We start from the raw sequence: 15,557 nt of genomic DNA on the forward strand, positions 1-15,557 counted from the left end.
AAAAAAATGTTTTGTTCTCTTCCTTTCTCCCTCTCTTCCCTAATCTCTCCCCCTCTCTAATCTCTGGGGAAACAGGATTGCCTTTCTTCTCCATCCTAGACAGAGCACACACCCACCATAGGAACTAAGTATTCAGACTCTGAGAATGGCACCAGAAATGACTATCTCCCCAAATTAACAAGTGAATTGCAATTCTGATAAATAACAAGTGGAATATAGCCTTTGAATAACCTCTTTAAAAGCCCCCCATCCCCCTGATGGGCAGAATCACAGCCTCTGGGACAGGAGTCCCCTGTGCTTCTCCTTTGCTAGCAAAGCAATAAACATCTTTTTCTTTTCTGACAAAACCATGTCCTTGTTATAGGATTGGCATCTGGGACAAGGACTGAGCTTTTGATAACAAAAGTATAATAACTGGTTTATAATACTATATGTAATAAAAAGCAGGAGAGAAATGGAAAAAAATTAAAAAACCAAAACCAAAAAAAGTCAAGCCTCCAATATCCAAGCTGATGAGATATAATTGGATAAGAGGCAGCATTCCTAAGAGCTAATTCAAAGTTAGCATCCTCATGGAAACTAACAACTCTATAAAGTTGCATTCCAAGTTTTGCAACCTGTGATCTAAGGAAATCTAATTTCAAATATCCTTCAAAGTGCTCAAACTAAAAGCATAATAATATTTGCAATTATTATATGTCATAGCAAAGCAACAAAACTTCTTTTTCCTTTTTCTCAAAACTGCATCCTTACTTTTCAGTAACAAAAGGAGTCATGGATCTTTGGGGAAATGGTTGATTCCAGGACTGGGACACAGAAAATATAGGATAAACCTAGAATATTTTGAGTCCAGAAAAAAAGGTAATGCTCAAAAAAAGAATGGGGACTTGTCAAAGAAAAGTCCTGAAGGAGCCCTAATAGCCAGAGCTAGAAAAATTTTAGCAGCAAAAATGAATAATGATTGTAATATCAATGAATCCATTTTGATAGTAAAAGGGACAGTTCTTCCTTGTAAGAGTGCCTTTACAGTGGAAAAACCCAGCAGACATTACCTTAAGCTGATCACCAGTGCTAAGATGAATCATTAGCCCACTAAAGTGATGCACTAAGAACACAAGATATTTCTGTGGTATTTCTGCCCAAAATGTATGACCTCATTCTATTTGTGAAAGAATATCAGCCAAATACAAAACATTCTACAAAATAACTAATAAGTAGCCTTCAAAAGTATCAAAGTCATAAAAGAAAATAAAAATCTAAGGAACAGGTTGGAGGAGATCAAGAAAACAAATGCAATATGGGATGCTGGGCATAATCCTGGAATAGAAAAAAAGGAGTAGAAAAACTGGCAGAATGTAAGTAAGGTTGGCAGTTCAGTTCACAGTATTACATCAAATGTTAATTTACTGATTTTCATCATTTAACTATCGTTACAAAAGATGTTAACATAAGGTGAAACTAGGTGGAGTTGCATACAGGAATTCTGGGTATTTTTGTAACTTTTCTGTAAATCTAACATTGGTTTAAAAAAGTGTGTTTTTTTTTTTTCAAGTTCATTTAAAAGGCAAATTAAAATAAATGGTTACTGCACCATGCCATGTTTAAAACAAAAACAGTATGTAAGACGAAAATGACTTTTTGGTTTGTTCCATGACCATACCTCCTACTTGGCACACTACCCACACTGATCCACCCTCAGGGTTGGGAGATGGGTGATCAAAGGTGGCGGAGGAAGGCATTATACACAACCTAATGGAAAAGAGGAACACATAACAATTTTCTGAAGACCCATTAGGTATTAGGGAAGAAAATTCACATTCTGTTCATAGACACCATAAAGATAATGCTCAAATGAAGAAAGAAAAAAGACTTGGAGGATAATGGATCAGAGAATGGGAGGAATGGGAAAAATGATATTCATTTGCTAAGAAGATGCCTTATTCTCACTTGGGAAAACTGACAAAATCTGAAGCTTTATCAACACTTTCATAATGTGCTAATTTAGTCAAAAATCATTTGTACATTTCTTTGTCTTCCATTAAAAAATATTACATTGATAATCGTGTCAAAGTCACTTTTCATTTTAAGTATATTTTTCAAGCCTCATGATTTTATATTCCTTACAAGATCTTTACAGAAATGACTTTCACTCCCACTTTAATATTATTTCAGCATATAAGGAATATAAAGTACAATAAATATTCCTGTGAATAGTCAAACTAAGGCATGTGGAATCCAGAGTATTCAAATGAGGAAAATAATCTGAGAAGGTGGAAAGGACATGGGCATTGTAATACTGAGATGAAATCTCAGTTCTGTGACTTACTACTGGCTCCTGGATCCCAATCAAGTTCTTTACCTCTATGAACTTTAATTATCTTGCCTGCAAAATGGTAAAAACATCACTTAACTCTTAGTAAAGATGAAATCAGATAATTGTACATAAAATGCTTAGTCCATGGCAAATTATTCAAAATTATTGTTCCTTTCACTCTTCTCTATTTCACTGTTAAAGAAGTGTTCTGAAAACATACCGATTAAAGTTAATGTCTGGGTAACTAGAATACTCCGATTTCATTTTAGCATTTCGTCGGGGAAATGTGCAGAAAAAAGCATTAGCTAAAAGACTGGCAATCTGTTCCTGGGACATTGTGATGGAATGATTCATCTTCTGTTTCAGGAGCGGTATTGGCTGATGGAGGAAACAAAAAATACAGACAAGAAAAGCAATAATTAGTTTAGCAATTTTGAAGGCAGAAGCACCAAATTGCATTTGCTAAATTAAGGCAGGAATAATTTCAGGCCACTCCTGAATCCTTAAATCAACAATATTGTTAAAGCCAAGGGCTGCTTTTTTTATGATTAAAAAAATGTAGTTGTTTGACAAACTACAGATTTCTAACCAATAACAATGATAGTGAAAAAAACACAAAACATTACTTAACTAGAGTGCTTAACCAAGTAAGTAGAAAAACATTACCCATGTAATAAAAAATTAAAACAAAAGATAAAACAAAAAAATACACTGAATTTAGGTATTATTACATAAATTAAATATTATTCTTATACAAAAAAATTGTCAGAGCAATATTTCTTATTCCTAATAAAATGACTTAAGGAAAATAATTGAAAACACAGTTCCTCTTATTCTAAATCACATCGTACAAGTGAGAATTTCTTTATGAGATCCAAATACAATTTTATTAAAGAAATTAATAGAACATGCAAAAACTTATGCATAATTTATAACAAGATAGGCATTTCTTACATAATCAAACATCCCAAATCAAGAAATATACAATAGAACATTTTTCTTTCAAATATTTTATGTCTAAAATGTCTTCTACTTGCACCAAACCCAAATTCATTGACTTCCACTATCAATACAATCCATAGGACCTGAGAATTATATTCAGTGTATTTTATTCTATTTTTAAATGTTTAAATATTTGTAAAAGATACACCAGTACAACCAAAGACAAACTTCCAGCTTATTAGAAGAACAAAGTTGTTTTCATCCAGGAGAAAAAGCTGGGAGCCATGAATTGATTTGTTCTACCCAGTGACTTATTATGGCTTACAAATTTAGATGTTTTTAAATCACAAATATGTCATTAAATGAAAAATAGAAACTTTGTGTCCTATAGCATGAGGGAGAAGTGAAGTGATTCATGCCTAAAGGATAGATACAGTTGATTATGAACTACACACTGAATTTAAAAAGCATTTAACTGAACACCACACAAGACCCATAAAGAGGCCAGGCACAGTGGCACATGCCTGTAATCCTATAGCTCAGGAGGCTGAGGCAGGAGGATCATGAGTTCAAAGCCAGCCTCAGCAAAAAAGCAAGGCACTAAGCAACTCAGTGAGACCTTGTCTCTAAATAAAATACAAAAAAAGACTGAGTAGAAAACTAGTGGCAGCAACACTGGGTACTCTGGGAAACTTTGTCAAAAAGGTACTACAGCTTCCTCAGTCTCTCTCTTGGAAGAGGATACCCAATAACCAAACAGAAAGGTCCACATGAACTCATCCTGCCACCAGCCATGTGAGTAAGCCAACTAAGTGGGCCTTCTAGCCCCAGTTGAACCTTTACAAAACCACAGCCTTGGCCAACATCCTGACTATTAACAAGAGAGACTCTGAGCCACAGCTTTTCAGCTAAGCTGCTCCTAAACTCATGACCAATAAAAACTGAGATGATACATGTGAATTGTTTTAAGACACTATTGAGGTCATCTGTTATGTAGCAATAATATCTAATTAATACATTCCAAACAAAATAAAGCAATAATGAATTATTTTATTTTTTTTTAAAAGTACCATAAACTCATTGGTTTAACAATATATCACTTTAGAGGACAGTAAAGGAGTGTATAGTATTAAGCTGTTTTGAAAATAAAATATCCCAATTCTATTATTATACTTTGAAATAATGATTAATTTTTTTAAAGACAGAGACTGTTTAAACAAAAAGAGGAAAAGAAGTCTAAGTAAACAAATGTCCACAATGTAAACTGAAGCTCAAAAATTGAACACTGCATCTTTAATGTCATTTTGTAGTATTCATTCTAGCCTCTAACCTTTCCCTTAACATAGCAAAATTATCATATTCTTGGGAAGAAACTGTTCCTCACCTTTTTCTTTACCATTCTTCTGACTTTGACCATGAGAATTTTAAAAACATCCAACTGTAAGTCTTAAGAAAGCTACAAAGGGGCTGGGATTGTAGCTTACTGGTAAAGAGACAATGGATTCGATCCTCAGGATCACATTAAAAAGAAAAAACATAAACAAAGACATGCTGTGCACCTACAACTACAACTAGTGAGGAAGTTAAATTCACTAACCTGGGTGCAAATATTTGGCAGACAGAGTGCAATTTTCACCATATCAGGCAAAATGGATTGGTATAGATGTTGAGCTTCTGCTTCTTCAAGTACCTGAAAACCAACAAAACATGTTATGTGAATAATAATAAACACTGGGTAATAACCAATGAACAAATATTTGTTATAAAATTACTAATTTATTTTTCATGAAAGCCCATAATAAGACGTTATCATCACTACCAAACACATGTAGAATCACACTAACTAAAGTACCAATAAACTTACAAATTTATTTCTTTTTATATATAATATACCTTAATGCTCCCCCAAAACAAATATCCCCCAAATCAAGTATCTTTCACTGTTGAGAGCCACAGCCGAAGGGGTCCCAGCAAACTTTCAGACTGCCAGCTGATGATTGGCTCATAAATGGTTTAATTTAAATTGGGTAAACAACTGTTGAGGATTGTTTTAATATGTGAACAAAAAAGGAGGTTAACAGATCTGTTTGTTTACTTTCACCTTTCCTTTTCATTATATTTAATAATTCTCTTCAAGATAATGTAAATTGTTAAGAAAATTGTTTTCTTTTAGTGCCCTCTGGAATGTTACATAATTTTTTCTTTAGCCATTATTGCCAGAATTCCTATCTTCATCCCAGTGCCAGTGAAGGCAAAGATAAAACCAATCTACAGCTTCTGCAATAGCCATCACTGAAATGCTTGCAGAACTTGCCTGGACTATGTATCACTTATATGCATTGTGAACTATCTGTTGGTGCAGCGACTTGTGGTAGTGTTGGGGTATTTTTGCTGATGATGTCATTGGTGGTACAATTTTTCCAAAAGGAGCCGTCAATTGGCTTGGTGTATCTTCCTCCCTTCTGCTTGTCATAATCGTTCAGCTAAAATTTGGGGGCCAACAGAGGTGAGGCAAAGAACCTCACCCCCCTGCTGGTACAAAGACCTATCCACAGGTGTGGCTGTATACTGGACCGGTAGTCAGTGATAGGTAAGATCCAATTGCAATGGTACCAACCTAAGACAGGAGGCTGACGCCTTGAGGTCAGCTCATCCGATAACGGGTAAGGACCATATGTACTATTGGACAACCCAAAGCAGGCACCGTCCCTAAGCCACATGCTTGTTGTTTAAACAGAGAGGGGGAGATGTTGAGAGCCACAGCCGAAGGGGCCCCAGCAAACTTTCAGACTGCCAGCTGATGATTGGCTCACAGCAGCCCCAGCAACTTCTAGCTGATTGGCTCCTCTGCGGTGGTGCTCATTGGGCTGTTTCCCCGCCCTTTCAGACTACGGAGCTGCTCATTGGGGGACCTTTTTTGGCTCTGCCCACGTGACCCAGCCAATCGGCCTCAAGAGCAGGAGGATTGTGGGAGGGGGAGAGGCTTGTGGTTGAGAGAGGCTTGTGGGAAGCCGGTGGTGGCAGTTGGGCTCTGAGGGTTTTTCCTGAGGAGCTGTTTTGTTTGGCATGTGTGGTTCTAAAAATAAATTTCATTTCTTTTGACAAGTGGCTCCTGAACTGTGCCCAGCCAGACTGCGGCGTTTCACATCAACCTTAATTATCAAATACAATACTTGTAAATGAAAAAGAGTACATTCTGCCCTTGACTACTCCAAGTGAAAACTGCTAGGCAACCAATGACTCTCTCAGAAGCTCTAAAAGACCCATTGAACTTTAGAAGCTTATAAGTTAAAGCAATCACAATAAAAGCTACACTAATTACTTCAAAGCATACAGTATATACCAAAATGTAACTTTACCGGGTAGGAAACAATGAGGTTTCTTATGATCTTAGAATTTTCCCTTTCTAGATACACTTGGGAAGTTAAAAATCACAATTCCCATATCATAATTTGAAATAAAATAAATTAAAAATTTCCATCTCTGTAAGCAAGCGAACATGAGACAACTGTTACTTTAGGGGAAAATAAAAAGTTGTACAAAAGAAGAAAAGCAATCATAGCCCAGAAATAAATAGTGTTTACAACATTCTATTGAAAAAAATAGGAATGTGATAATTAGGGTGGAAAAATGAGGAGGCAGCAGTAAGGCTTATACTAGTGGTGATGGGGAAATGGGAATTTATGCTAAGACCTAAATTCTTAAAGGGAAGTCACCACATTATAAAAAACAAAAACAAAAGGAGTTCACAGTAGTCAACATGATTGCCTCTTCACAATAAGCCTCTTTAACTCTGATAAAAATAAAGGCTAGGCCGGATGTAGTGGTGCATGCTGTAATCCCAGATATTTAGGAGGATGAGGCAAGAGGAACATAAGTTCAAGACCAGTTTGCGCAATTTATCAAGACCCTGTCTCAGAGTAAGATTTCAAGAAAGGGCTGGGGAAGTAGCTGGTGGTAGAGTGCTTGCCTAGCATGTATGCCTAAGTCCCTAATTCAATCCCCAGTGCTGCAAAAAAACAAAAACAAAAAACCCAAAACACTTAGAAGACATTCTACTACTTTAAATATTTGCTTTCCTGTATCTGAAAATATATAAATACATTTTAATATATTAAAATACTTGTTTAAAATACTCAAACTCTTCCTGAATATAACTTATCTTTTTGCTTTCTAAACCTTTTTATTTTGAAGTAATTATAGATTCAAAGGATGTTGCAAAAATAGTATAGAGAGGTTCAGTATACCTCTCACCCAGCTTCCCTCAATGATTAGATTTTATACAAGTATACCACACAATCAAAACAAGTTAATTAATGCTGGTACAATATTTATCATTCTATACCATTTATCATGTGTGTATATTTGTAAACCATCACAAAAATCAAGATACAGAAGTATTCCATTACAATAAAGATCTCATACTACCCATTTATAATTACTCATTTTCTTCCTCCCATTTTTCCTAACCCTTAGCAACCACTAATTTGTTTTCCATCTCTATAACTGTCATGTTATACAAATAAAATCAGTTTGTTTTCTTTCAAATTGATTTTTTAATTCAGAATAGTATCCTTGAGATTAATTCAAGTAATTTCAATTATCAATAGTTCATCCTTAGTCATTGCATTCCATAATATAAATACCATATAGTTTGTAAAGCCTTTCACCAACTGAGGAGCATCTTGCTTTCAGTTTTGGGCATTACAAATGGCTATGGTTTGGATATGGTTCAAGTATGTCCCCCAAGAGTTCACAGGTTGTGAGAGTGGTCCTCATTGTAGTAGTAAGACCTCAGGAGCTTGAGCCTATTGGGACATCACTTAGAGTGTGAGCCTTAGAAGGGATTATTAATGTAGTTTTCCTGGGACCCTGAATTAGTTGAGAGAGTTGTTATATAAAAGAAATAAGGCTGTTTCCTGGTCTCTCTAGCTTCTTATGATCTCTCTGGTCTCTTTATATACTGCCCCCATAGTGCTCATTTGCATGTGAAACAGCCAAAGGGACCCTCACCAGAGCTGAACCAATGCCAGTCTTTGAACCTCCAGAACTGTAAGCTAAATACTAATGGAAAACAGCCTAATACACAAATAAAGCTGCCTTTTACTCTGAAAATATGTCATTTCTCTTTCTGCTTTCAAGATTTTTTCTTTGCTTTTAAAGAAATGTGACTAGGATATGTCTTACTGAGAATATCTTTGGGTCTATCCAGTATGGGGTTCACTCCACTTCTGAATCTGCAGGTTTATGTGTTTTGCCAAATTTTGGAAGTTTTCAGCTATATTTTCTTTGAATATTTTTCCAGTCTTACTATCTTTCTTCTCTCTTTCTGGTATTTTAATGACATGAAGGTTAGACCTTTTATTATAGTCACACGGGTCTCTACACTATTCTGTTTTGTCTTTTTCTGTTAGTCAGATCAGTTCTTTCCTGTTATGCCCAATCTCCAATGAATTCATAAACAGTATTTAAATTTTTTTCAGTTAATGGAATTTTCAATTCTAAAATTTCCACTTAGTTGTTCATAGCATTTATTTATTATTGAGACTCTGTTATGTTTGTTTCAAGCATGATATTAATTGCTCATGGAAGCCTTTTAGTGCTTCAAAGGTTTTGTGCTACTTCTTTCCAGTCCCCGTGTTTTCTGATGAGAAATCTACTGTCATTAAAATATCTGTGGTAGCTGCTTTAAAATCCTAACTAGATAATGCTTACACCTGTGTTATCTCAAGACTTGGTGTCTATTCATTTTCTTTTCTCATTTCAGTTGAGATTTTCCTAGTTCTTGATGATGAATTATTTTTTATTCATACTTTTAATTTGGAAACTTGGGGTATGATGTTATGAGACTTTGGATCTTACTTAAATCTTTTATATATAAAGCAGAATTTCTGTGATACTTGGCCAACAGAAAGGGATAGCATCCATTACTTTTAGGTGGATATGAAAATTCAGGTTCCCCAGTTGGCCTTCACTGCCTATGCTAGGGAGGACAGAGGAGGTAACTTGATATGCTGGGTGGAGAGGGTACAGGCTCTTCACTAGGCCTGTGCTGAGAGCACTATAAACCAGGGTCCCACAGTCCTAGTAGTTCAGCCTTCTCTCCACATTTCAGAATCATCTTATATTTGTTCTTTATACTGTGTTTTAGCAGAAGGGATAGGGAGAAATGCCTATTCAAAAATTTCAACCTAATAACACTTAATCAAGTGTCTTAATATGCTGATGGTTTCTTTTCCTTTGGTTACTTGTCCTTGTCTTTTAAAACTGACACATGACTAGCTGCTGCTATGCCTCTGCTGACAAGCTTTACAATCTCATTTTTTAAAAATATTTATTTTTTAGTTGTAGTTGGACACAATACCTTTATTTTATTTATTTATTTTTATGTGGTGCTGAGGATCAAACTCAAGGCCTTGCAAGTGCTAGGTGAACACTCTACCACTGAGCCACAACCCCAGTCCCACAATCTCATTTATTTAATGAAGCATTATTACATGGTACTTCTTCACAACTGCCAACAGCTATATCCAATGCTGCTTTGGAAACACAAATGAGAATATAAAAAAGGTCATCTGAGAACATAGCCAACTCAACTACTGCTTAATTTTAAATGCATAATTTAAAATATCAGCATGATCTTAGACCTGAACATATTAGTATCTTTAGGCACATTTTACATTTTAACAAAATATTTATTAAATCTAATCTGTACATACAAACAGGGATGCAACAGAAAAAATAAAATTTTTTAAACGTAAATCATCACTTAACTCCGAGAAGCAAAAAAGATGAAAAGATTTAAAAAACTGAAAATAATTATAAAGATAATGAACAAAAGGAAAAAAAGAAATTTTAAAGAAAAAAGGAAGAACCCCTGGCCAAGTATTCTATATCAATTCAATATGATTTTTGATGATGACTATAAGGAATATAATCATGTATATTATGGTAAAAAGGAAAGCTGTATCAAATTTTCCCACAAATAAAGCCCTGCCTTCTATTGGAGAGTCTGCCCAGATAATTAAATTTATGTGGTGTTTCTGTGTGTCGAAATGTGTGTTCATGCACTTTTACAGACTTTTTACTATAGTCCCACAAATTGGTTATAAGTATGTTCCATTCAAAATTAATAAAACAAAATTTAAAATTTTCCATCTCCTTTCTTAATATTACAGATTTGTTCAATTATTCAATTGTTTGGTAAACAAATATTTGAATATCTTGTGCCAAGAGACAGAAGAACAGTTAATAACTGACCTCACTGACCGCATGAATCTCAAGATACAAAGCCCAAATTCTCTCTCTGTGACCCCCAATACATCAGCCCTAACCTTGAAAGACAGTAATAACTGCTCACCACAGTGAGGAGGCTCTTTTTCTTTTTTCCTTCAGTGAACTAAAACATGGACAAACTATTAAAAAAGAGTAACCAAATTTGCCAGATGTTGAAAACATAGATGATTTAGATATCTATAAACATAAAAATAGTAAGACATATTTACTCAGTTTTCCTTTCTTAGAATATTTGGTCAACTAAATCTGTTAACTACTCTTTAGTAATTATTGAGGATGTACTTGCACATGTCTTAAGTTTTGCCTGACATACAGAAAAGTACTAAATAAATATTGACAAGTAAACTTTGAATATGTGAAATTTGTAGCTAGTAAAATCAGAAAACCATTGCCATTTAAATAAAGGAGATAATGTCCATAGATCTTCTTCAAATAGTTCAGAGCAAACAGCTTGTAAAAAATAACCAATCACAAATCAACAAATACAAGAAACACCACAAATCACTTAATTTTCTCTGCTGGACTAAACCTAACAAGATACTAGTACAATTCTGAAAAGTTACTAAAATTTTTTAATGAAAAATATCAAAATTTACATAAAAGGTTTAAGACATCTAACTTTATTGAACAATTTTCAATAATAAAAACACATTTTCCAAAATCTATATTAAAAAAATGGATCCTAACAGAACCACTATTTATACCTAAGTCTTTCTCTTCTTACATAGGTGCATATATCAGTTGAAATGACAGTTTAAAACAATTTAGTATTTTTTTAACCTAATTTAACAATAAAAACCTCCTCCTCCTCCTCCCCCTCCCCCCCTCCTCCATTGTGCTACATCACCACTTTTATTTTATTTTTAATTTTTAAAAAAATTTTTTTAATTGATTGCTCAAAACATTACAAAGCTCATGACATATCATCTTTCATACATTTGATTCAAGTGAGTTATGAACTCTCATTTTTACCCCAAATAAAAATTGCAGAATCACATCAGTTACACATTCACAATTTTTACATAATGCCATATTAGTGACTGTTGTATTCTGCTGCCTTTCCTATCCCCTACTATCCCCCCTCCCCTCCCCTCCCATCTTCCCTCTCTACCTCATCTGCTGTTGTTCAATTCTCTCCCTTGTTTCCCCCCGCCTTTCCCCTCACAACCTCTTATATGTAATTTTGTGTTACATTGAGGTTCTCCTACCATTTCCATATGCTTTCCCTTCTCTCTCCCCCCACTCGTCTCTGTTTAATGTTAATCTTTTCCTCATGCTCTTCCTCCCTGTTCTGTTCTTAGTTGCTCTCTTTATATCAAAGAAGACATTTGGCATTTGTTTTTTAAGGATTGGCTAGCTTCGCTTAGCATAATCTGTTCTAATGCCATCCATTTCCCTGCAAATTCTATGATTTTGTCATTTTTTAGTGCTGCGTAATACTCCATTGTGTATAGATGCCACATTTTTTTTTTTTATCCATTCATCTATTGAAGGGCATCTAGGTTGGTTCCACAGTCTAGCTATTATGAATTGTGCCACTATGATCATTGATGAGGCAGTATCCCTATAGTACGCTCTTTTAAGATCCTCAGGGAATAGTCCTAGAAGGGTGATAGCTGGGTCAAATGGTGGTTCCATTCCCAGCTTTCCCAGGAATCTCCATACTGCTTTCCAAATTGGCCTCACCAATTTGCAGTCCCACCAGCAGTGTACAAGTGTACCCTTTTCCCCCACATCCTCGCCAACACTTATTGTTGTTTGACTTCATAATGGCTGCCACTCTTACTGGAGTGAGATGGTATCTTAGGGTGGTTTTAATTTGCATTTCTCTGACTGCTAGAGATGGTGAGCATTTTTTCATGTACTTGTTGATTGATTGTATGTCCTCCTCTGTGAAGTGTCTGTTCAGGTCCTTGGCCCATTTGTTGATTGGGTTATTTGTTATCTTATTGTTTAATTTTTTGAGTTCTTTGTATATTCTGGATATTAGGGCTCTATCTGAAGTGTGAGGGGTAAAAATTTGTTCCCAGGATGTAGGCTCTCTATTTACCTCTCTTATTGTTTCTCTTGCTGAGGAAAAACTTTTTAGTTTAAGTAAGTCCCATTTGTTTATTCTTGTTATTAACTCTTGGGCTATGGGCGTCCTATTAAGGAATTTGGAGACCGACCCCACAGTATGTAGATCATAGCCAACTTTTTCTTCTATCAGACGCAGTGTCTTTGATTTGATATCTAGGTCCTTGATCCATTTTGAGTTAACTTTTGTGCATGGCGAGAGAAAGGGATTCAGTTTCATTTTTTTTAACCTAATTTAACAATAAAAATCTCCTCTCCTCCTCCTCCTCCTCCCCCTCCTCCTCCCCCTCCCCCCCCTCCTCCTCCATTGTGCTACATCACCACTTTTAATAGTTGAGTATTATTCTATTATTTGGCCAAACTATGATCTATTTCTAAAAATTCTCTTATGATGGGCTTATAGGATATGGTCAGTTTTACACTGTTATAATTATCACTGCAATGAATTTCCTTATACAAACATCTTTATGCATCTGTTAAATAACTCTGTAAGAGAAAAGTCTTTATAAAGACTTTTGATATATGCTGGTCTTACAGAAAGTATCTACTGGTTCATATTCCTACTTAAGCTGGATAAGAAATTACTTAACTCCATACCTTTAATACTGCATATTCTCACATTCTTGTTATCTCTGCAACTTGATGGGCTGAAATGTCAATTCACTATTACTTCATGTTTCTTTGATTACTAATGATTTTAACTTTTAATCCTCATCTATTCAAGCCTTTCTGTGATGACTCCTTACTTCATTTAATTTTTAATGGGAATACAGTCTTGCCTTAAAAGTGCCAGTCAGGGGCTGTGGTTGTGGCTCAGTGGTAGAGCACTCGCCTTGCACATGTGAGGCACTGGGTTCAATCCTCAGCAGCACATAAAAATAGATAAACAAAATAAAAGTATTGTGTCCAAATACAACTAAAAACATAAAAAAAGAAAAAGTGCCAGTCAGATGAAGTCAAAGCTCTCCTTGACTTCTCCAACACATGAAGATCTCCTCCCTAAATGTCTTGTGAGAATTTATATGTATCATATAAACACTCAGTTTTGTGTTAAGTTTTAAATACAACATTTTTCTTCCAACTTTTTCTGCAGTAAGAGAAACATTACAATTTCTTCTAATGCTCATGCTATACTATAGAGCATGACAAATGGTAGAGATATGCCATAATTCTTTCACTCATTCCCCATTGATGGTTACCAATTTCCCCAACAATATGAAACATTGAAAAATACAGCAAAGTTAAAATATACAGAACAATTAGTTTTTACAATTAACATTTTACTATATTTTCTTTTGTCATGCTTCTGTACATTCATTAATCTATTTTTAAGTAAGTTGTGAATATTGGTACATTTTACTCCAATCATTTCTACCTACATAATCAATAACTAGAATTCAATATTTGTTTATGGATATTTTTCTTCTGAGGTAAAATTTACAATTAGTGAAATAACAAATCTTAAGTGTACCATTCAATTAGTTTTCACAACTCTGTTTATATCTATGTAACACAAATCCCTATCAAAATGTGACACTGCCATTTCCCTAAAAGTTCCTCATGTCCCTTCCCAGACACCTCTTGCCCCATATATCTCAGAGACTACCACCATTCTAAACTTTTCTACCACAGCTTCCTATTGGCTTTTTAATTCTTACTGTAAACACAACACATGTATTATTTTGAAAAAGGCTTTTTAAAATCAGCACAATGTCTCTGAGATGTGTCTATGTCATGTTTATCAGTAATATGTTCCCTTTTAGTATTTTATTCCACTGTATGACTATACTACCATTTGTTTATTCATTCTCTTGTTGACAGACACTTGATTTGTTGAGATGCTGGCTGTTATAAGTTGTTATAAACATTCTTCTATGGATTGTGTCTATATTTTTTCATTTCTGTTGGGTACAGAAAGGAATGGAATTAATGGACAATAAGACAAATGCATGTCTAGTCTTAAAAAAAAATAGCCACACCTTCTCCCAACATGGTTCTAGTTTTAATTTTAGCCTTTCTAGTCCCTACATACTAATAGCTCATTGTCACTTTAATTGGTACTTCCCCTATAATAAATAATACTGAACACCTTTCAATGTGCTTATAGGCCATTTATAAATCTTCCTTTCCTAATTATCTTTTACATACTTTTCCTCATTTTTAAATGTGGTTGTCTTTTCATTTTTGAATGTACTTTATGTACTCTGGAAAGAAATTTATCAGATAAATATTTTGCAAATATTTTTCTTTTTTGCCTATTTCATTTTCCTTTGACAACTACTTTTTATTTTGGTTCTTTTTTTGTGTGAAACTGAACCCAGGACCTCGCACATGCTAAGCAAGCACTCTAACACTGAAATAACAGTCCCAGAACTTTTCAAGCTTTATTTTGAGACACAGTCTCATTAAGTTGACCAGGATGACCTCAAACTTGAATCCTCACCTTAGCTCCCAAGTAACTGGGATTATAGGCCTGAGTCACCTTGTTGAATTTTTCTCTTTTATGTTTAATGCTTTCCATGTCTGAAGAAATCTTTGCCTATCCCTGAGCCATGAAGATATTTTCTTCTAGAAGTTTTATAATTTTGGCTTTTCTATTTAGAATTATTTTCTGTGGAAAAAATAAAAAAGAATTATTTTCTACACATGATGTGTGGGAAGCAATCTATATGGATTCAATCTATATGGATTTTCACTTTTTCTAACACCATTTGTAGAAAAAACATTTATTTCCTCATTGGATTTTGCTTTAACACCTTTGTTAAAAAAATCAAGTGATTGTATAACCAAGGGTCTATCTCTGGGCTCATTACTCTATTCCATTGATCAACTTGATTCTTATGTTAATAACACACTTTTTAAATTTCCTTTGGCCACTTTTAGAAAATGTCACAAACTGTGTGGTTTAAAAACAACAAAAATTTATTCT

At 34.6% G+C, this 15,557-nt stretch overlaps 1 protein-coding gene across 2 annotated transcripts in view; it reads right to left on the reverse strand.

Moving 5' to 3' along the window:
• Nucleotides 1-15,557, reverse strand: part of Parg (poly(ADP-ribose) glycohydrolase) — a 115,346-nt gene that overhangs the window by 58,770 nt on the left and 41,019 nt on the right. For both annotated transcript variants that reach the window (XM_026410849.2, XM_026410848.2), the window contains exons 8-9: nt 4,854-4,946; nt 2,535-2,692 (exon numbers count right to left, since the gene is read on the reverse strand). In XM_026410849.2, coding sequence (XP_026266634.1) covers nt 2,535-2,692; nt 4,854-4,946 — 251 coding nt within the window. The remainder of the gene's footprint in view (nt 1-2,534; nt 2,693-4,853; nt 4,947-15,557) is intronic.

The sequence above is a fragment of the Urocitellus parryii genome, chromosome 5, assembly GCF_045843805.1.
Source record: "Urocitellus parryii isolate mUroPar1 chromosome 5, mUroPar1.hap1, whole genome shotgun sequence".
Lineage (NCBI taxonomy): Eukaryota > Metazoa > Chordata > Mammalia > Rodentia > Sciuridae > Urocitellus > Urocitellus parryii.